Here is a 22,284-nt window from a genome sequence, read left to right as displayed (position 1 = left end):
ATGCATAGATTATAGTTTCATAGTTGCAATTTTTACAACTTACCAACAAAATAGATTAAAGGCTAAGCGTTATTGTCAATTTGTGTTCCAACTTTTCATAGCTGGTGCTAATATATATGACATTACAAACATGACAGAAGTAAACACTAATAAGCTACAGAATGTGTGGAAATGGCAAAAGATGTTGTTCCCTGCAAGAATAGAGAGGCATGATGGGGTGGTGAAATTGTGTGATAGAGCCAATCACACACTATTCATCATAGCTTAACAGTATATGGAAAAAACATAGCGCCACTGTGAAATTTTGAGCCACTTTAATGTAAAAAGTTTCATTTCACTTCAGTGTTTTATTGAACTTCTTAAATATATGAAATTTGTTCTTTTCTTCCATTCATTTTAGCAAATTGTGTAATGTGCTATAGCATGGTAGTGTGTATTAAGCAGTCTCCACTGACTGGCTACAGTAATATCCATACTGCTTATTTTTCATAGGTGGATGTTTGGATTGTTCTGGAAAGGCTACAAAAAGGAATTAAACATGGAAGATATCTACAATCCACTAGCCAATGATTTGTCAGAGCAATTGGGCGACGAGTTACAAAGGTATAATTAAATGTATTTGGGTATGTTTGCGCACGCACATATTTCTTCATTCTAGGAAGAAAGGTTCCATTTCATTTCATGACCCAGTTTGTTACGGGGATACAAACAGTGGTCAGAAGTAGCGAGCTACTTGTAGCATCGCTACTGTAGCTAGCTACAAAATTTGTAGCTGTAGCTGTAGCGACGCTACATTTTGAAAATTGTAGTTGTAGCGGTAGCGAAGCTACAAAATTCCTGTAGTTGTAGCGAAAATTTCGCTACAGCTACATTTTTTCTCAGCATTTTGAGGTGAATTTTGAATGTGGCAACAGCATCAGAAAAAATCGACAATAACCCTTAATTTTGCAGGAGGTTCATAAAGACAGTTTATTACATGGAGGTACAGATTATCTAGATTGTAGATTATAGATATCTGTGTAATTTAATTAATTAGTAGCTGAATAATTCAGATATCCAGATAACTAACTGACATATATGAATATATTCCTGCTAACAGCTACGTCTTTTTAGCTGCATCGCTATTTTGGGGAGAAACATGCCTCGTTTGCTGCACCACTGGAAAAAAAGTGCCTCGTTTGTGTCACTCCCGGAACAAATCCTGTTGATATCCATGGTGTAAGAGACACCAAAATGTCATTAATTGCTGTGTAAGACACAACTTGCAGTGCAAAAATGAGTGATGGATTTTCCACTGCACTGACAAGGAAATAGTGCCAGCAATAAATGGTTCAGTACGGTAACAGCATTAATCATCGTCAGTATATAGGATCTCACCAGCAGGAAATTATTGTTACAAGAATCATAGAATTTCTGGAATTACAATTATTTTCGCGATAGTATTTGTTCTCAAATTTTAAGATTACAATACGTTTAGAACAGTCAGGTTTACGACAGTTTCCTCAATAATTTTATCATATTGCAAATAGTATGTGCGAGTTATTGACTTTCCTACAGAAACGACAATTTTCTTTAGTTAATACGTGTACATAGTTTTCAAATTTATGTATTTCTCCTACTTTTGCGTCACTTTTCTGTAACTTTTGCTAATCATGACATCATCATCATCATCATCCCTTGCCGTTTCCTGCCTCTGGCTGGGTCAACATACGTATAAGTCAAGCCTCTCCATTTTTTCAGGTCTTCCACCATGAATGAATCCGTGTCACTGGACCAAAATGAATGTTTTTTGTGTGGCCACTGATGAACCAAAATGTGCTTGGCTGTTGGGCCGAGATGGGTCTGTCTAATTTGTACGATGCACGCCAAAGAAAATGATAGTACTTACTGCGTGTCGATGTCACAAACCCATACCTCTGGAGTGGAGGACCATATTGAATTCCATAAGGTGATTCGACTCGGATGATTGCAAATGACACTTACTGATAATAACGAGGATATATTGACTATAACAAAAGATTACATGTACATACAAACTTGCTGCAATGCAACGCGATGCACGGAATGAAACTACCACGCACACTCGGCCATATTGTCTCGCGAACTGACTGAGCGTCACTCTCTCTCTTTGTTCGAGATTAAACATAAAACAAAACTGAATTCCCCTGACATCTATTGTTAAAAATATGAAACATATCAATTATGACTTGAGACATATTCCCCCCTCTTGGTCAAACAACGTTTGACCAACTAAATTCACTCATCTCCGTCCTTATTGCACTGAGGGAGTGGAACTAGTCTGTGAATCGATCTCTTGAAGATCCCTGAAGCTGTATGCACTGTGGCCACTCGCACTAAGCCGTCTCTTCCTGGCTGGACGCTGGTAACTCTTCCCAATTTCCATGATAGGGGAGGCAAGTGGTCGTCTTTGATAAGAACTATCAAACCTGGTTTGAAGTTTTCTTGTACGCTAGTCCACTTGGAACGTTGCTGAAGACTGTTTAAATACTCCTTGGACCATCGCTGCCAAATGTTTTGATGAAAGCTTTGGAGTCTCTGCCATCTGGACAGTCGATTTCCTGGGAGGTCAGTGAGGTCTGGCTCGGGAAAGGAAGTAAGGGCTGAACCAATGAGAAAATGTCCAGGAGTGAGAGCACTTAAATCTTCAGGATCGTCGGATAAAACAGTCAGAGGCCTTGAATTTAGGCATGCTTCTATTTGTGTGAGCAAAGTTGCAAATTCCTCAAAATTCAATGTTGACTTTCCTACTACTCTGACTAAATGATACTTCATGCAGCGTATTCCACTCTCCCATATTCCTCCGAAATGTGGTGAGTTAGGTGGAATGAAATGCCACTGGAAGGATTCAGAACTCGCGTACTCATGAATATTTTGTGTGAATTCCTGCGACGAAAATAAGCTATGTAGCTCTTCAAGTTCGTTTCTTGCCCCGACGAAATTCTTGCCATTGTCACTGTACAGATTGGCACATTTACCTCTACGAGATGTAAATCTTCGCAAGGCTGCGATAAATGCGTCTGTGGTGAGATCGGAGACGAGCTCTAAATGTATAGCCTTGGTGGCTAGACAAATGAATAAAGCCACGTATGATTTACGATGAACTTTGCTGCGTGGCGAATGCGATTTAAATAGAAAAGGTCCGCAATAGTCTACACCAGAGTTGAGAAATGGCCTTGACGGTGTGACTCTAGGTGAAGGAAGTTGACCCATGAGTTGCTTGGCCGTGGTTGCCTTCAACTTGTAACAAGCGAGGCAATTGTGAATTACTTGCTTGATTGTACGCCTTGCTCGTACAATCCAGTATTGTTGCCTGAGGGATGACAACAATAACTGTGATCCTGCATGAAGCTGTCTCAAATGTTCCGCTTCTATTATGAGCTGTGTCAGGTGACCTTTCGAAGGTAGAATAATTTGATGTTTTGTTTCATACGTCAAATTGCTATTCTTGAGTCTTCCTCCAACGCGAAGAAGGTTGTTGCTGTCCAAAAATGGGTGCAGGCTCTTCAATGTGCTGTTGGCTGAAACTTGTTGGTGCCGTTGAAGATCTTGAATTTCAGACTTGTAGCTTGATAGCTGAACAGTCTTGATGCATGTATGCAATGCTGATTGCATTTCCTTTGTTGAAAGACTTCCTTTTACTTTGTTGTTGGACTTTCTGCAGTTATGTATGAATCGCTGACAGAAAGCTATCACTCGAGTTAATTTCGATAATTTGGAGAATCGTTCGATTGTTTGCTCAAGCGAACTCTGGCAAATTGATACTGCCGTTATGCTTATTCCCTCCGGAATTTCTACTTTCCTTGGCTGCTGCGTAAGTGGCCAATGCTCTTCTGTACCTGTTAACCAATGTGGCCCATGCCACCATAAATGATTATGTTGTATTGAAGTGGGTTCAATACCTCTTGAGATTATGTCTGCCGGGTTATCTGCTGAAGGAACATGTTTCCAATCGCTAATTTGCGTAATGTCTTGAATCTCTGCTACCCGGTTGGCTACAAAGGTTTTCCATCTGTTGGATGGTGCTGCTAACCATGCCAATACAATTTGTGAGTCCGACCAGAGATGTATCTCGTCTACCTTTAGACGTAAAATTGGTAATACCTTGTGGACTAATCTTGCTAGGAGTAATGATGCACATAATTCAAGACGAGGTAATGTCACCTTCTTGACTGGCGCTACTCGTGATTTAGCACAAAGTAGATTTACTGCTGTTTCGCCTTTATGGTTAGTTGAATGCACATACAAACATGCACCGTAAGCATATTGAGATGCATCTGCAAATCCATGTATCTGGATATTTCTAACTGTTCCATTAATTAGAACAAAACGATTGACTTCAATGTGTTTAATTGCAGGGAGTTGTCTGCGCAACTGTTGCCATTTCTGATTCAAGTCTTGTGGAAGTTCTTCATCCCACTGAACATTGCATGTCCACAATTGTTGAAGAAATGATTTGTATGTAATAACAATTGGAGTGATGAGACCTAAAGGGTCAAATATTGACGCAACGACTGATGCTACCTGTCGTTTAGTGCTTGATATTTCGACGTTATTCGCTACTTCAGAAGCTTTGCTGTTGATCAGTAATCTATCTGCAATAGGATCCCAAGATAAGCCTAAAGTCTTCACTTCTGAATCGTGAAATTCGACTGGAAGCTTCATTTCACGCATGGCTGGTGGAACTGCTTCTAGCACTGTCGTGCTGTTCGAACACCATTTACGCAAAGTAAATCCTCCACGCTGCATAATGTTAATTAATTCTGCCTGAATCTGCAATGCTTCAGCTACGTCTTGTGCTCCGCTCACTACGTCATCAACTAACATGTCTTCCTTGATGATACTACTGATGCGAGGATGCCTGCTGATTTCGCTGTCTGCCAGTTGCTGTAAGCATCTAGTAGCTAGGAATGATGCCGAAGCTGTGCCATATGTAAGCGTTCGTAGCTCAAAAACTTCAATTGGATGCTTGTTGGAGCTTCTCCACAATATTCGCTGTAATGGATTGTCATCTTTTTGCACCTTAATCATTCTATACATTTTCTCTACATCTCCTGTGAATGCTATAGGATGTGTGCGAAATCTTGTCATGATGGAGAATAAATCTTGTTGTATGGTGGGCCCGACCATCAATATGTCATTGAGGCTTTTGCCACTTGTGGTTTTGGCCGATCCGTCAAAAACAACACGGACCTTGGTGGTGGAACTCTGTGGTTTGATTACTGCGTGATGTGGCAAATAGTAGGCTACCCTGTGGTCATGAGACATCGGTAATTGTCCTACAGGTACCATGTGACCTAGCTGTTCATATTCATTCATGAATTCTGTGTAAGGAATCCTTAGTTCCGGTTGATGCTCAAGTCTTTTCTCTAATTGGAGAAATCTCTTGGTGGCATGTTGAAGTGAATCGCCCAATACTTCTCGACTTTCCTTGAGTGGAAGTCTAACGATGAATTTGCCTGTTTCGTCCCTCACCGTGTTTTCACAATAGTGATGCTCACAGCTCATTTCTTCCTTTGTTCTATGCCTGGTATATATCTCCTCAAGGTCCCAAAATCGCTGAAGCTGTAGGTGGAGACTTTCTTCCGTTCGAAGGAAGCATGATATCGATGAATTGTTGCCACTGCATTGTTGTGGAATGCGTCCTGCGACTATCCATCCGAATTCAGTGTTTTGTAGAATCGGCAAATCAGCTGAACGTGTTATGCGATCAGGCTTGAGAATTTCGAAGAAGATCTGGGTGCCTATTAAAAGATCTATCTTCGCTGGCACATCAAATGTCGGATCTGCCAATGTTACATGTCTTGGTATTTTGATTGATGCTCGGTCGACTCGATGTGAAGGTAAGTTGCTTGTGAGCCGCGGCAATATTGAGCATTCAATGTTGGAACGCCATGTGTTTATTCTAGATTGCAACTGAATATCCACCTTGAAGTTTGCTTGCGACTCAGCATTGTTTATGCCTTGAATCGGTAAATGCTGAGGATGTTTCTTCAGTTTGAGACGCTGAACCAACTCTTCAGACGCAAAGTGGCTCTGGGATCCACTGTCTAGCAAGGCTCTACAGTATATCCATTGACCTGCATGATTCTTGACCTTTACCACTGCCGTGGAAAGTAACACGCGTGATGTATGTTGCCCTTTGAGTGCACAATAAGAAGCTTGTGGAGTTTGATCTTGATTCTCGTTTTGCGTTGCTTGAGAATTTTCATTCTTGCCTTCTTCCGTACATTCTGTGCTGGAAAATGACGTTCTTGATATACTATCATTATGCAACAATGTGTTATGCTTCCGTGAACATTTTTTACACGAACCTGCCTTGCAAAGACGCAGTATGTGATTTGGAGATAAGCAGTTCGTGCAGAGTTTATTCCTTCTAACACAATCATACTTCTGTTTGTTAGTCGCGGCAATAAATGATGCACACCTAAAGAGAGCATGCGGCTCTTTACAAAAGAAACAAGAGTTCGCACTAGTGGTACTAATGAAAGATTTCGAAAAACCCTTGTTTGATCTTACATTGTAATGTTGAGGTTTGATTGATTGTTTATTTACATCACTTGGTGCGGGCTGAATGCTTTCCAGCGCTTGACATCGTCTTTCCAAAAACGAAAAGAAATCATCTATGCTGACAAAATCTGTTTCACTATTTTGCAGTTCCCACGCTTTCCTAGTTCCTGAATCTAGCTTAGACACAAAATGCTGAGTGAGTAACATGTCCGCCAAAGGTACATCTGTGTAAAGCGCATTTACTGCATTCAAGTTGCTTGTCGCACATCCCACAAAGGAACGCAATTCCTGAGCACTTTCCTTGCTGACTGCCTTGATGTGCAATATTTCATGAATGTACGATGATGCGATTAGCTTCTTGTTTGAATATCTACTCACTAACAACTTCCAAGCAACTGCGTAGTTTGCCTCCGTGATGGGTAAGTTCTGAATGAGCTTGTACGCTTCGCCCTTGAGCGACGAACGTAGATACTGAAACTTCTGAATGGAAGCGATGTCTTTGTTATTATGTATTAAAGACGTGAAAGTGTCTTCATAGGACAACCAGTGCCGATAATCACCCTCAAACGTTGGCAATTCTATTGTGGGAAGTTTGAGCCGGGTTGCTGTGACATGCGATGTGTTGACAGCATCATGCTCCGCTTGAACCTTATCATGCTGCGATAATAAAGCTTGCATCCGGGCACTTAACTTGTAGTACGTCGTTTCCAATTCGTCTCTGACGTCATCCTGCGATGAACCAGTTTCAGCTTCTAACTGATCTTGCACTTGCTCAATGTCCACCCAAATGCGAGACAATGCATTGAAACGAGTACGCACTTCTTGAATGTTTCCTTCAGTTTCAATGAATTGATTGACGAAAGTTTCCATTCGAGTGATTTTTCCTTTTAATGTCCCTCGTTGTCTAACGAGACGCTGCTGCACTTCACTCTCACTCATTTTTATGAAGAACACGAAAGGTTAAAGGAAATAAATGTAAGGAAATGAGCCAGACAAAGTAAAATATACTTACCGACCTCCTGCGCCGTTGTCGTGAAGAAAATGATGCATGAAACGTATCGTCCAGCTGTTTACAATCCTTTGCTGCGAACGACAATGGAGCTGCATTGTTGGCAATATGGCTGCTGTAAGAAACTGTTGTTTTCGCACTGCACTAGCACTTGACCTTGAACTTGAACAGAATGTCACGTAGCTGAAACATCCGTGCCGGTAAGGACCAAAAATGAATGAATCCGTGTCACTGGACCAAAATGAATGTTTTTTGTGTGGCCACTGATGAACCAAAATGTGCTTGGCTGTTGGGCCGAGATGGGTCTGTCTAATTTGTACGATGCACGCCAAAGAAAATGATAGTACTTACTGCGTGTCGATGTCACAAACCCATACCTCTGGAGTGGAGGACCATATTGAATTCCATAAGGTGATTCGACTCGGATGATTGCAAATGACACTTACTGATAATAACGAGGATATATTGACTATAACAAAAGATTACATGTACATACAAACTTGCTGCAATGCAACGCGATGCACGGAATGAAACTACCACGCACACTCGGCCATATTGTCTCGCGAACTGACTGAGCGTCACTCTCTCTCTTTGTTCGAGATTAAACATAAAACAAAACTGAATTCCCCTGACATCTATTGTTAAAAATATGAAACATATCAATTATGACTTGAGACACACCACTCCTTTCTTTGCACGGTGTTGCAATCTTGTCCTCTTCTCCTAACACTCAACTATCTGCTCTTTCCATTGGCATCTTGGTCTCCTCCTTGGCCTTATTCCCACTCCTTGTGCATTGTAAGCTCTTACTGGTAGTCCTTCTGCATCCATCCTCTTCATGTGTCCGAACCATCTCATCTGTGCCTGATCTATCCTGTCCTGACGCTTCACTACACTCACTGTGTGTCGGATCTCCTCATTCCTTATTCTATCCCTTCTAGTCTTCCTCAAAATACTCCTTAAAAATTTAATCTCCACTGCCTGCATCTTTTTTTTTTTTGTCTCTCTCTGTCATTGTCCAAATCTCTGCTCCATACGTAATTATTGGCACATAGTATGTGTTATATATTACCTTCTTCCATTTCATAGGTACATCCCTGTTCCATATTGATCTTTGAACGCTTTGATATAGTCCACCACCCATTTGTCCTCTTCTGTTTACCTCCGCATCTATTCTTCCACTTCTGTCAATCTTGACAATGAGGATGAATGGTTTATTTAATTATTCTCTTATCTATAGTCACTTTCTACCTCTTTCGGCTAATTGTGAGAACGAGGAAGAATGATGAGCAGTGAGAGGAATGGAGGAGCAGGAGGATCCCATCCTCCCAACTTGGCGTCTTTCCTAGTTTTTGTTTTGAGTCCATTTTATGCATAGCTAAGCTGATCGAGACTGGATCCTAACCACTATGTGCCTCCCCTGGGAATCAAACCTGAGGCCCTTTGTAGTCAAAGGGCTTCAGGTACTTTTCATTCAAAATGCTGTCTTCATATCAGTCTATAAAAAATGAAATATTTATTCTCAAGAAAAATATGTTGATGTGAACATACGTAAATACGTAATCCTACCAAATTTGATTTGTGTATAGTTGTAATCATTAATTTGGGTAACACTCTAATTACAATATTCATATATCAAATATGAATTGATATGCCACTTGCATAGGTATGGTATTCTCAAAACTATAGTAAAAATAAGTAACTGAAGTAACACTGCTATCAAAATTATTGAATGACTGGAATCATGATAAAAAAAATAACATAATCTATTTACCAGTAGTAGGTGATTTTTAATACCCATATGGTTGTTTTTATTTTTTTATGCAGAAGTAGCGCAAAAAGTAGCAAAGTAGTAGACCAGGAGTAGCGTAGCGAGCTACTTTTTGGTAAATGTAGCTGTAGCTGTAGCGAAGCTACATTTTGGAAGAGTAGCTGTAGCTGTAGCGAAGCTACTTTTAAAATGTAGTGTTCTGATCACTGGATACAAATGAATATTAGTTTTTATTCTCTTCTTTGAAAAGGGTGCTGGCATTTGGCTTAGCTTTTCTATCATGGTATATTCCATGCCTTTATTTTTTATTTGCAGGAGGTTAATATTAGCATCTCCTAAAGTAACAACTTTTCTTCTTGAAGCTGTTCTGGCAGCGAATGTAGAAGAGATTTTCTTGGGATATCAACCACGTGATTTCCAGATAGGCTTCTGAGCTCTCGAGAGCTAACATCACTGGAAATCACCTGATTGATATCTCGAGAAAACCTCTTCATCTTTTTTTTTCCTTGTTAACATGAATTGTAAATTTGACAAGAAACCTGTAGATCACCATTTGGGGATCATTATTTTCAGATTACACACATCAACTTCAGTAGCAGTGTCTTCAAAGTTTTCTTCTCAGAGCAGAACTAATTAGATTGATTGAGTTGGTGTTGTAAGTCCACTTTATGCACAGTAAGGCTTATCGGGACTGGAATTACAGTTTAAAGTGGGATCCGAACTACTATGTGCCTCCACCGGGAATCGAACCCAGGACCCCTTCATTACAAGGTGACAATGCTATCACTGCACCATCGGGGAGGTCCAGGGAGAACTAATTAGAGTAAGTGTATTTTTATGTTTCTCTTTTAATTCAACAACTTTCATTAGAACGTCATTCATCTTATCCAAATTCACGACAAACTAAGTTCAATGATAACACCATTAAGCCTTGCTTCCATGATAACCAAAAACTCAATATGCTGACCAAGGCAGAATTTATTTTATTTTAAAACAAACTAAATGTTACATTTCAACCTTCTAGCAAGGTCTTCTTCAGACTCTGTACCAAATACAAATGAAATAAGGTACACAACAGGAAGATATATATATACGCAGAAATCACTCCCCTCCAGACACAAAAGTTTTAGAAAGTTGTTTATCTGGAACATGCCTAATCAGGTGTTCCAGCAGGTGGCTTTCTCCTGTCAAGTGTTGTTTCACCTGACATGTGATTTAGATAAACATTCCCTTTCATCTGGAATGTGGTTGGACTCCATATCTCATGCTCCTTTTCCTTATCCATTCTTTCTTCATTCCTCTTCATTCTTTTCTCCTCCTTTTCTCTTGTCCTTTCCACTCTTTCTAACACCTTCTTCCATTTTTTGTTTATATTCAGTCCCCCATTCCAGTTCATTGTGTCTTCTTCCCCTTTCTTCTCTATTTCCTTGGCCTCCTTCCTTGCTACAAGGTTGAAATGTAACATTTAGTTTATGTTTTAAAATAAAATAAATTCTGCCTTTGTCAGCATATGAGTTTTTGGAAACTAAGTTCATTCATATTAACAACGCATAACCTAACAATGTACTGTTTTGTAATGATCGTGCATCAAATAGAAGAGCATATCACCCCATGGGCATGTTTAAATTGTATCACTGTGAATGTTTATAATTTTCAGCAAATGGGACCATGAAGTAGAAAGGAAGAGAAAATCCAAAGGAACTCCAAGTTTGTTGGATGCACTTGTCAACATGTTCTTCTGGCAGTACACATTTCTTGGAATACTTGCTTTTACCAAGGATATATTGTTAAGGTAGGAATTTTCAGCTCATGATTCTGATAGATGCATGGAGGTATGGTCAGTAAATATTTGTATCATTTTCTATGAAGATGTTACCAGCCATACCCGGAAACCTATCTCAAACATTTCCCAACTCCTGAGAGCACTATAAAAGAGGTAAACAACCTGCCTTGGGAAAACGCACGGATGACCAGGAGCTGGAAAGTAGGTTACGAGGTCAAGCTGTGGGGTCCAAGCCAAGGCCTATCCAGAGGCAATACACCTCGGCCAGCCAGCAAGATTAGCACCCAGCTCAATCCAGGAATCCGAGATAAGTACCTGCCCCACCTGATCATTTCACCCCTAATTACCTCTCTGCAAAATTGAACATAAGTGGGGTGCCCTTACAATGCTAACAAGAATAAACATTTTCAATTGGTAAATGTCTAATGTAAATTTGCTCCAATTCTGTCTCACTGCCCATTGGTCAATGGGACCTATCTTCCAGGATAGAGGGTGAAATCCAATCCGGTTAAGGTGAACGTCTCCAGGGAGCCACCCTAGGATGGAAACCTAAGATCATATTAAAGAAATATTAAAAATTGAACAAATTGTTTAAATTTATTCATGTGTATATTCTTGTATGCATTAATAACATCAAAAGGATAGTGCATATTTACTGTGATGCCATTCTTTGTTCTCCTGAAACGTTTAGACAGGGTGACTGAAAAGAGACTAACTAACTAACTACTAACTCTCTAGCCTTCTTAAAGCCGAAGGTTCATGGCTGCAGCAACACAGGCCTTCCATCTGTCCCTATCCTGAGCATAATCTATATACTCTTTTCCACCCCTACTGATTTCCTTTAGGTCCATCTCAACATTATCCCTCCATCTTCGTCTTGGCCTTCCTACAAGTCTCTTACCATCAGGTTTCCCAACAGCAATCCTCTAAACTCTTATCTCCTCACCCATTCGTGCCACATGGCCTGCCCACCTAAGTCTTCTTGATTTAATCAGTCTAATAATATCTGGACATGAAGAGACACCTGTACATTTCAGAACAAAAAGTTATATGATAGTAGTACATCATGGTTGTAATCAGTGGCACCAACTTATATTGTCCTGTGGGGCCCAAGCATACCCAATAATTGGTGGTGTTATTATAATTATTATTTGTTATCATGATTCATGATAGATTGCTTATTCAAATCAGTAAATAGCAGATCTTAAAAAAAAAATAAGCAAGGATTTATTGTTGATGTGCATTAATATCATGATACATGGAAGAGATGATTTTTATGAGATTTTTTGATGAACTTGTAACTGAAGTGTTTCAGCCCACCTATTGCTTTAGAAAAGTTGATACCCCTGGCTGTGATTACATGAATATTGGAAAACAATGCAAGACAATTTTCTGATCTCTATAATAATAAGCCTCAACAACACGAAAATGGCAACCACCATGTTTGCAATTCTATTTTCAGAATAGGCCATTCGATATTTCTTGGGAAACTGTTGGAGTACTTCAGTCTAGACAGCACACTGCCCACTGAGGATGCACTATTGTACGCAGCTGCTCAAGTGATTCTGACTTGTGTAAATGTGATCTTTAACCACCACTACATTCATGGAACAATGAGGCTAGGAATGAAAATAAGAATTGCATGCTGCTCACTGATTTACAGGAAGGTCAGTAAAGTCATTCATATTCAGCACACCAGGGATGGTTCGTGATTTCTACAGCAAGGGAAGCCCTTGCCGTAAGAAGTGAAGACACCATAATAATAATAATTATTATTATTATAACATTTCCTGTCTTATTTGAAAGTTAATACCATCCACGTCTCCTTCTTTATAAATTCTTCTCCATCACTAGATTGTAGAAACCCCTCTTCATTTACCATACATTTCAGTTCGGCAGCTTCTCAATAGCAAGCGCTGATAATTGATTGATGGATTGATTGAGTTGGAGTTTTAAATACACTTTATGCACATAAAGTCTAATTGAGACTGAACCTACAGTTTAAAGTGGGATCCAAACCACTATGTGACTCTACCAGGTATCGAACCCGAGACCCCTTGATTTCAAGGTAACGACGCTACCACAGACAAGCACTGATAAGTTTGAGAGTCTGCTGGTCCTGGGTGTTTCTGCAGTAACTGTGATTCGACGAAGTACTGAAAAAGAACTGAATAGCCAGAATCGTTGAAACCAATGCACGTCCGCAATTCTTCAATATTTATTGTGCATAAATGAATTTTAACGATGCTTTATTATTATCACTATTATCATTATTTGATCTATTTCTGAGAATGCATTTCAGTCTTCAAGTGCCTTGCTGCTGTGCTTCCAAGTGTTTCTTGAAACACATCATTTCTATCCTTTTTGTATAAAAATCTAAATAATCGATCTCATGTCAATTGTCAATTCTGTGGATGTAGTGTCCATTTTTCCTTAAAATTGCTAATGTTCCATATTTGTATGTATTTAAGAGTCAAATAGAGTGCTCCAAATCTTCAGATTTTTTTAGGCATTCTGGATCACTGTGTATGGGTCTGAATTAAAATAAAATAAAAAATCATTTTGCTTTAGTTTTTAAACCCAGTGAATCAGGCAGTGGTGCATCACCAGAATAATCTGCCTCTCCTCTTCAAAACTTCTCACACTCAGGCCTTGGACAAAGTGAGTTTTCCCCCAGAATGAGTTCTGTGGATTCATTCCCTTCAGGTCAATTTGAAAACAGTAATTTAGTCCAACTGTTAAGTATGATTTTTAAACATATATATTTGATACAAATTTCACACAACACAAATGAAATTCACTGGAATAACTCGCAGCAAAAAATAATCGTAAAGTAAGAAAAAAACATTACAATATCAATATTTTTAGGCAGATTTATAACCAAAGAATGTATGAGGTCGGAATGAGTAGCCCAGATGCATTCCCTTTCCCGAAAATCTAGGAAGCATGCCCGAGTGCCCCTTTCCCCAAAGTGTCACGAAACATGCCGAGCTTCAGCAACATCTGATGTCATCTGCTCGCAAGGCTGAGACACGGCTCATGTCTTTTACGACAGTTCAACTACGTGCAAATAGTTGGAATGAAACCGCAAAAATAAATTGACCGCATAGCATAGTTAATAATTAGTGTTCTTTATATTGTAAGGGAATGACTCATTCCCTTCATTCCATGAAATAACTGTCAATGGAGCACACTCTTTGGTAGGGTTGATTCACTTAACCCAAGCATGTTTTACTTTAAATTAACTTATTTTTGTTCAGTGGGTTCATCAATGAAAGTACTTGTGCTAAAGATTATGATCATGACAAAAGAGAATCAATTGATAAGGAACACAGGAAACCAATAGTGCACTTAAACCAACAGTGGGTACTCTATGCTTAAATATTGTTCAGAATGTTACAGGGGAAAAAAGATCAGGAGGCTATTTAAAAAGAGAGATTGAAAGAGAGCAAAATGAATTTTCTCTTTAAATAAGGTAAGTACTGCATTAATATTTTAGTATTATTAAAAAAATGATTTTTTTTTATTATTGTTGACTTGGCGTGCTTTAAATTTAAATATATCTATATCCAGTGGGTAGGAATTCTGGTAACTTCTTTTAAAGTATTGGAATAATATGTATAAAATATTAGCATCAAGGGCTAAAATTTGCAACCAGAGGTTGTGCAGTAACCCTCAACACCCTGGTTATAGATCTTTTAATGTCATCTGTCATGGATAGATATCTCATTCTTGGCTAATATTAACTACAGACTGATTAGTTTGTTTCATTCCCGCTATGTAATGTGCAAATGTCTTCAAGAAAACTTAATCCTACAAATAAACAAATCTAAACTTGAAGGCAGAGAACCTTTGCAATAAAACAGCACAGAAGTAGGGAATTGTTCTCATCTTCATATATGCTATAGTTCCCATGTGGTAAACAATATAAATGTTATTTTTATAGGCACTACTTCTCGACAAGACTGCACTGAGGCAGACAACAGTTGGGCAAATCGTTAATCTTATGTCAAATGATGTGAACCGATTTGATTTTGTAGCAATCTTTGTCCACTATTTGTGGATAGGCCCTGTCATGACGATAGTGGTCTCGTTCCTGCTGTGGAAAGAAGCTGGAGTTTCTGGACTTCTTGGTGTTACGGCTGTGTTAATGACGCTGCCCATTGAAGGTAAGTGCCTTGCATCAATGCTAGAACTGATGAAATTTTATAAATGGACAATAACATGTGAAGATGTACATTGCACCAAGTTACAAGTAAAATACATCTCTCTTACAGTGATAAAAATATTTCTTCTTGTGTGTTTGATTGAGTTTTTGTTTTGAGTCCACTTTTATGCATATATAGGCTAATTGAGACTGGACCCATAGTTTAAAGTGGGATCCGAACCACTATGTGAGTGCACTGGGTATCAAGCCTGGAATCCCTTGATTAAAAGGTGACAACTTTACTTCTATGCCATCAGGAACACTGCAAATCATGTTAATATGTACGAAATAACCTTCTCTAAAACTCAAAAGTTATAAAATCCCAGAAAGTTTTATGTGAATTATTTGAATTTTTCTCCAGAGTAAAAAACAGAAGTGTTCACTTCACATATAATTGAATCACACGACACATGATTTGTATATGAAATGTAATGAGTAAAATTCAACAAATATTGCACTGAATATCACATATAGCTTAAAATATGTTTAGACATACAATTTTTTGGTTGCGCTACATCCAGTTTTCTTAAAATTCTCAATGAAGAATGAATGTTTGGCAACAGAAGTTCTTTATATTTTGCACAGTCTGTTAACTAATTATTTTCTAATTTTTAAGAAAATATGTGACATATCAAAAACTAGATGCTGGCTTTCCAATTATGTTTGAAGAGTTATCTTGTGAAATTTTGTAACAAGTTTTCACATGGTCATAATCTCATTTTCTAGAAAACTCTCTACATTTGCAACATTGCAAAAATAAGTCACTATTTATCACTGCAGAGATATCATTACTTCATAAGATAAAATACATGGACCCATACATTATATCCTTACATAGAGAAGAGAATTAACACAGAGTGCTTACATTTTTGGATTATTTTACTTACAATCAGCGGCGGCTCGTGACTTTTCACTTTTGCATGCTACAGGTAGATGTTGTTTCTTGCATTTACAATTACCGCCCCCCCTCCCCTCTTACACACACATACACTCACTTGGAACTGCTAGTGTACGCAGGGCTTTCTCCTGAGGGGTCTGGAATTGTAAAGGTCTGTATCACATAGCTGATTTCTACGTACAGCCAGAATAAACTATAAAATATTTTGCAATCACAGATTTAAATCTTCATTTTAAAAGTTATTCAAAGACAAAAAATGGTAATCGGAGATCATTTTAAGGGGTGTTTGCATTTAACACTGTTTTTTTGTTTCAGAGTTCTTTGATGCTTTCATCCGAAACTCAAAATTTGGCGATGGGATGTAGCCCCATCAATTTCCTAGCACCAGCCTCACATACGCCACTGCTTGGAAAAACAGAGCACAACTGATCCTTTACAATGACTGCTCCATATGTCATGCGCATGACCATGAACCGTGCGAAAAAAATTCGTGTCTGACTTTGTAAAGCTATCCGCAAACTTTCTTCTTATACTGAGATGACAACACTTACTGTGCTGTGAATCTGTGTACGCTAGCAGACAGATTTCCCGAGCTGATTGGCTTAGACCCTACCTCCCCCGCAGAACCGAGGGGCATTCGGCTAGATTCGGCGCACTGCAAGGTGGTGAAAACGTGCTATGAAGCCAATAGCCCGGTATTCATTGTAGCTTAACAGCGTGCAGAAAATACATAGCATCCTTCAACTTTTGAGCCTCTTAACGTGAGAAGTTTCATTTCACTTCAGTGTTTTATTAAACTTCTTCAATCTATGAAATGTGTCCCTTTCTTTGTTTTCATTTTAGTAAATTGAGTAACATGCTATAGCACAGTAGCACGTATTAAGCAGCCGCCACTGCTTATAATTGCAAAGTAAAGCCAGTCATTTCTAAAGATGAATTTAAATTATGTTGTACTTGAACGAAACACTTTCTTTCTTAAAAAAATGTATATTCTGATTGAAAATCAGACTCAGATATCTGCTTCTGGCCTCCCAATGGTGCAGTAGTAACATCGTCACTTTGTAATCAAGGGGTCCCAGGTTTGATACCTGATGGATGCACATAGTGGTTCGGGTCCCATTTTAAACTGTAGGCCCAGTCTCCGTTAGTCTTTCTGTGCATAAAGTGGACTTAAAACAAAAAAATCAACTCTGATATCTGCTTCTAATCTTACTTCAGCTACAAGTTATTTTATATGTGAGAAACATTTTTGGCATATCAACTGAAAAATACACACACATTCTAAAGGAATTTAGCATAAAATTACCTAAATTAATATTTTTTGTTATGTAATCTATGTTTAAAAATAGCAGTTAAATTTGTTAAATTGTTATTGTAAGTATTCATAATCTTGCAGGTTGGCTTGGAAAATTGCAGTCAAAATACAGACTGAGAACAGCAAAGAAAACGGATGAACGACTGAGGTTGATGAATGAAATCATTGGAGGGATAGAAGCAATCAAGATGTATGCTTGGGAAAACACTTTTGGAAAACTTGTTAGTGAAGCCAGAAGGTATGTGATTCTTTAAGATACATGTGTGTTTGCTGAAAGAATATGTTGGGTAATTTATATTGGAATTTGGATTTCTCTTTCTTCTCTTTCTGTCTTGAGTATTAGAAACAAGATAGGGTTATAACTCATACCAACTTCTTTCTGGATACACCTCAATAATTTTCTCATTCAACATGCAAATTAAATTACATACACTGTTGCTGATGGTCACATATATTTTTTTTTCAAGGAATGAAATCAAACAGCTCAAGTGGACAGCTTACATCCGGGGAGTCTACATGTCCTTTGTCACATTCACAACCCGTGTCAGCGTCTATGTTTCGTTAATAACATTGGTTCTCTTTGGATATGAACTATCGGCAGAGAAGGTGAGTTGAAATGTTTCAATGCTTCAAGATAGAAGAATAGGAAATATAGGTTTTACACACCAGTACATATGTAAAATCATGTGCATATTGAATATGTTTTGTAATTTCAATACAAATTTCAGATTCTAACTTTTACTTAATATGAATACATTTCTGTTTATATGCAGTATTAGATTGCCAGAATGTATGAGATGGTGGATCCATAGGAAACATTAATGGTTTGTATGATCTGAGGGCAACTGATATTCAGTAATTGGATAAATTCTTATCCAAATTTGTCCATTTCTTATTTTAAAAGGTGCAAAAACTCTAATAGTGTGCAATCTAATGTAATAAATCAGTGTATTGGTATCAGAAAGTATCAGTACATATTTAATCACTGATACCAGCTAACACTGGCGCATGTAAAAATTAAACATATTCATGGACTCCAAACATCCTTCAGTATACATAACATTTGTCAATGTTGTGTAAAATATTGTTTTTTGTGATTAAATAACAGCTATATGAATATTCTGACTATCTCATATCTGCACCTAGAAATATTTTTACATAAATAAGCTTTGGTCTTCCTGATGGAGTAGTGGTAACATTATTGCAGGGTTCCAGGTTGGATCCCTGGTGTGGACACATAGCACAGTGGTTTGGTTACCACTTTAAAGTGCAGGTCCCGTTCCACTTGGCCAATCTGATCATAAGGTGTACTTGAAACAAATAAGTAAAGAAACTGGTAAATTTATATTGCATGTAAGTGTGACATTATGCTTAATTCTAACATGTAAACTATTGTGAAGAATTTTAAATGGTTACAATGTTCAAATGTCAGTATTGGAGATAATCAGCATGATCCAACTCTTGTAATCATACTGAGTAATTTTAATCTAGACTAATTTCTTATCTACATGCTTATGTTGCTTTTCATCTTGCATGTTAATGTACATTAAAACAAATATATTATTTCCATAGGTTTTCTTAATGACAAATCTTTATTTCCTCCTGTCCCATGTGATGACAATGTTTTTCCCACAAGCTATTGCGCAAGTAGCAGAAACTAAAGTCTCCATAAAACGAATACAGGTAAGAAAGCATATCTCACATAAAATATATTATCTCTTGTGTAGTAGCACTTCAATGAAGAGCCTGGAAAATTCGAATGAATGAATGTTTTTTTATGATTACTTTTTATAACTGATATAATTTTTCATTTTCTTCATACTTACTGAGAAAAATGCATTTGAATTGAGTAAAAATGTTTGAATTACGAAAAGTACAATTATTATAAGTAAGGTGATTAGTTTGAAACAATAAAGTCATATATGATAGATAAACAAGCATTTCATGTTTACCTTTTATACATAAAAATACCTTTTTCAGATAAGCATTGCTTAACATTGTTACTTTTAGCAAATAGATATACGACTTGATAAAATACCAGATGTATTGAAATTTTGCCAATTCAAGAATTGTATTGAAGTATTAATAAAATTTGGTGGCTAAACATTGTGGTCCATTAAAAGACTGGTTATTACTTGAATGAAGATAGACTAATAATCTAAAATGATTTAATTTGGTTATTTACTGTTTCTTTTCTACATCTTCAGCTTACTTGTGTTAACGTGTATGAGTATAAATTACGTATTTGAATCAAACACACAATGGAATGCCAATACCCTGGGAAAGGCTTGAATCCATAAACTTTAGCAGAAGTAATGCGAGTTGCAGTGTTGTCAATATAGATTACTGAAAATTTGCTCAACTACACTTAAAACAGAGCTAAAAACAACCATAATTCAAATTAGATAACTTGTTTGTGTTTGAAGATCACATAAACTTGTCTGAACATTGGACAAGAGAGCTACTTACAAAAAATAATACTAAAGGATATTCTTCAGATCAAAAGTGAATCAACAAGCATTTAAAAGATCTCACCTAATTACATGGACAGGAATAGCTTTTTTCTATTTCTTATAGGATACACGAACTTGCATGAATGTCCATAGGATTTCTTCCAGGGAGAGTAAGCAAGGGATTTTTTTCGAAACAATACAGTACTCCCCTACCCTCAAAACACTGATTCCATTTAATTTGTCTCATATAATAATTGATGTAAATTACTGTGACATAAATGAAAACATTATGTGGGCGAAATATATATTTTTTGGCTGACATTCATTTTTCAGAAAGAAGAGGCATGTCCCCTACCCCTCCTTCAGGATGTCCATGTGAATATATATAGTATTTGTGCTAGTCATTCACTCCAAAAGGACTAAATTGGAAACATTAATTATTTGAGTACTCAGTGCACCCAACCACCAATATTTAATGATAATGACATTCAATCTTTACATTTGGAACCAGAAGAAATAGGAGTTTCTTTTTTTTTTTTAAGTTTCTATTATAAAATCTCAATAATATAAATGTGTTATCACATAATTAAAAGTTCGTCATAAAATTCACATTAAATCTTGACTGAACTTTCTTACAAGGGAAGAGGTTTTTTTTTTTATTTTGAATGCACCAATCAACACGACACCACATAGTTGTAATGGTCTGAGTACTCATCATGACAGACTGTCATGTAAATCATTTCATATCAGTCTGTGCATTAGAACATAAATTTTTCCCCATATTATACAAGAGAGAAAACTATGTAATGTTGGCTTTATTGATTTTTATTATTTAGTGTCACTTTTCTGCAGAGTTGGCAAAATTTGTGTTCTTTTTTTAAAAAAAAAACAAATAAAGCAGTTTTTTTAAACAGAACAAAAAATGTTTTAAACAAATAAAATGTTTAAAACATAATGCTACAAAGACTTATTTTCTAAGAATAATGGCTGATAAGAAATCTTTTTTTTTTCATCCAAGGAAAGTCTGTTGTGTCTAGTTATAAAGTAAACACTTTAGTACTTCTTAATTACCTATTTATGTTACTTGTAAATCTCACATGTAGGCTGTTCGAGGATGTTCGACTATTTCACATTTGCCAGGCCCAATTCTATCCCTGTTGTAGCTACTCTGTTTTCTGAAATACCACATTTTGTTGTGAATTTAACAATATACATTCAAATTAACAATAATGTATGTTAACTGCAGAATAAAAATGTTTCATTCATATACTATTCAATTATAAAAGTCTTCTAAACACTTGTAAAAAAAATGGATGTTTAAAAAAAAGTTGTTTTAAACATGGCAACCCTGTTTTTCTGCCACCTTTGGCTAATTGAAATGACGAGGATCATGGGCATTGGGAGGGGGGGGGTCGAATGGGTCAGTGCCCCCCCCCCCTGGAAATTGACATAGTTTATTTAAAGATACAAGAAAGTCGAAAGTTTGTTACTCTTATTGTTAAGAACAGAAATGCAGTTCATTTAGTTAGTATTCGAACAGAATAATCAAAGTAAAAATGCATCGGATCGAAAACATTGAGTGAAAAATATAGGAGCAAGGTTATATTCTACCATTTCATCCAAAGAACAAATGGTTTCACAGTTTGCAAAATTCTAATAATTACAGTTGTAGGTGAGAGGCCACACAACACACTTTATAAAAGAAAATCCCCCTAACATTTAAAGCCTTTTCTTGAACGAGACGTGCAAAGGTTAATATCAAAATGCATTCAGATACTAACTGCATAAAATGCAAAAGAGGTAATGCAAAATAATTGTGCTGTTATTCACTTGTTTGGTGGATGGAGTCTCCCCATTTACATAATAATAATAATAATAATAATTATTATTATTATTATTACTATTATTATTATTATTATTGTTGTTGTTATTTTGAATAAAATTTATTTTTGTTAGTTTGTAATATTTATTATTGTATAATAATTATAACCGTGGTAATAATACTTATTATTTATCTGCTATTTAACTTTTATCATTAGCCCGACACCCCTGCAAAAATTTCTGGCGATGCCCATGATGAGGATGAGTGATGATATGATGAAACTAATGAAAAGACACTCGCATAGCATACTATGCTAACCACACTGCCATGGAGGTCAGCAACTATGCAATGTTTATTGCACCAAAGTTACAAGAGTCTCAGTAGAGCTGGTGTGATTAGCAACACTCTCCACCTGTCTTAAACTCCACCCCCAACCCTTCCCTGGTATGCATAAACCATAGTGAATTAACATACAAAATGTTATGCATTTCTTAACAG

General features: G+C 37.2%; 1 protein-coding gene across 1 annotated transcript in view; it reads left to right on the top strand.

Moving 5' to 3' along the window:
* LOC145993976 (ATP-binding cassette subfamily C member 4-like) overlaps positions 1-22,284 on the top strand; it is a 78,259-nt gene that overhangs the window by 9,491 nt on the left and 46,484 nt on the right. Inside the window, exons 3-9 of the mRNA XM_083129999.1 lie at positions 493-603; positions 10,966-11,100; positions 12,554-12,758; positions 15,038-15,260; positions 17,593-17,749; positions 17,979-18,117; positions 19,084-19,194. Coding sequence (XP_082986125.1) covers positions 493-603; positions 10,966-11,100; positions 12,554-12,758; positions 15,038-15,260; positions 17,593-17,749; positions 17,979-18,117; positions 19,084-19,194 — 1,081 coding nt within the window. The remainder of the gene's footprint in view (positions 1-492; positions 604-10,965; positions 11,101-12,553; positions 12,759-15,037; positions 15,261-17,592; positions 17,750-17,978; positions 18,118-19,083; positions 19,195-22,284) is intronic.

The sequence above is a fragment of the Lepisma saccharinum genome, chromosome 10, assembly GCF_977018435.1.
Source record: "Lepisma saccharinum chromosome 10, izLepSacc3.1, whole genome shotgun sequence".
NCBI classification, from domain to species: Eukaryota; Metazoa; Arthropoda; class Insecta; order Zygentoma; family Lepismatidae; genus Lepisma; species Lepisma saccharinum.
This window is presented reverse-complemented; position numbering and strand designations above follow the sequence as displayed.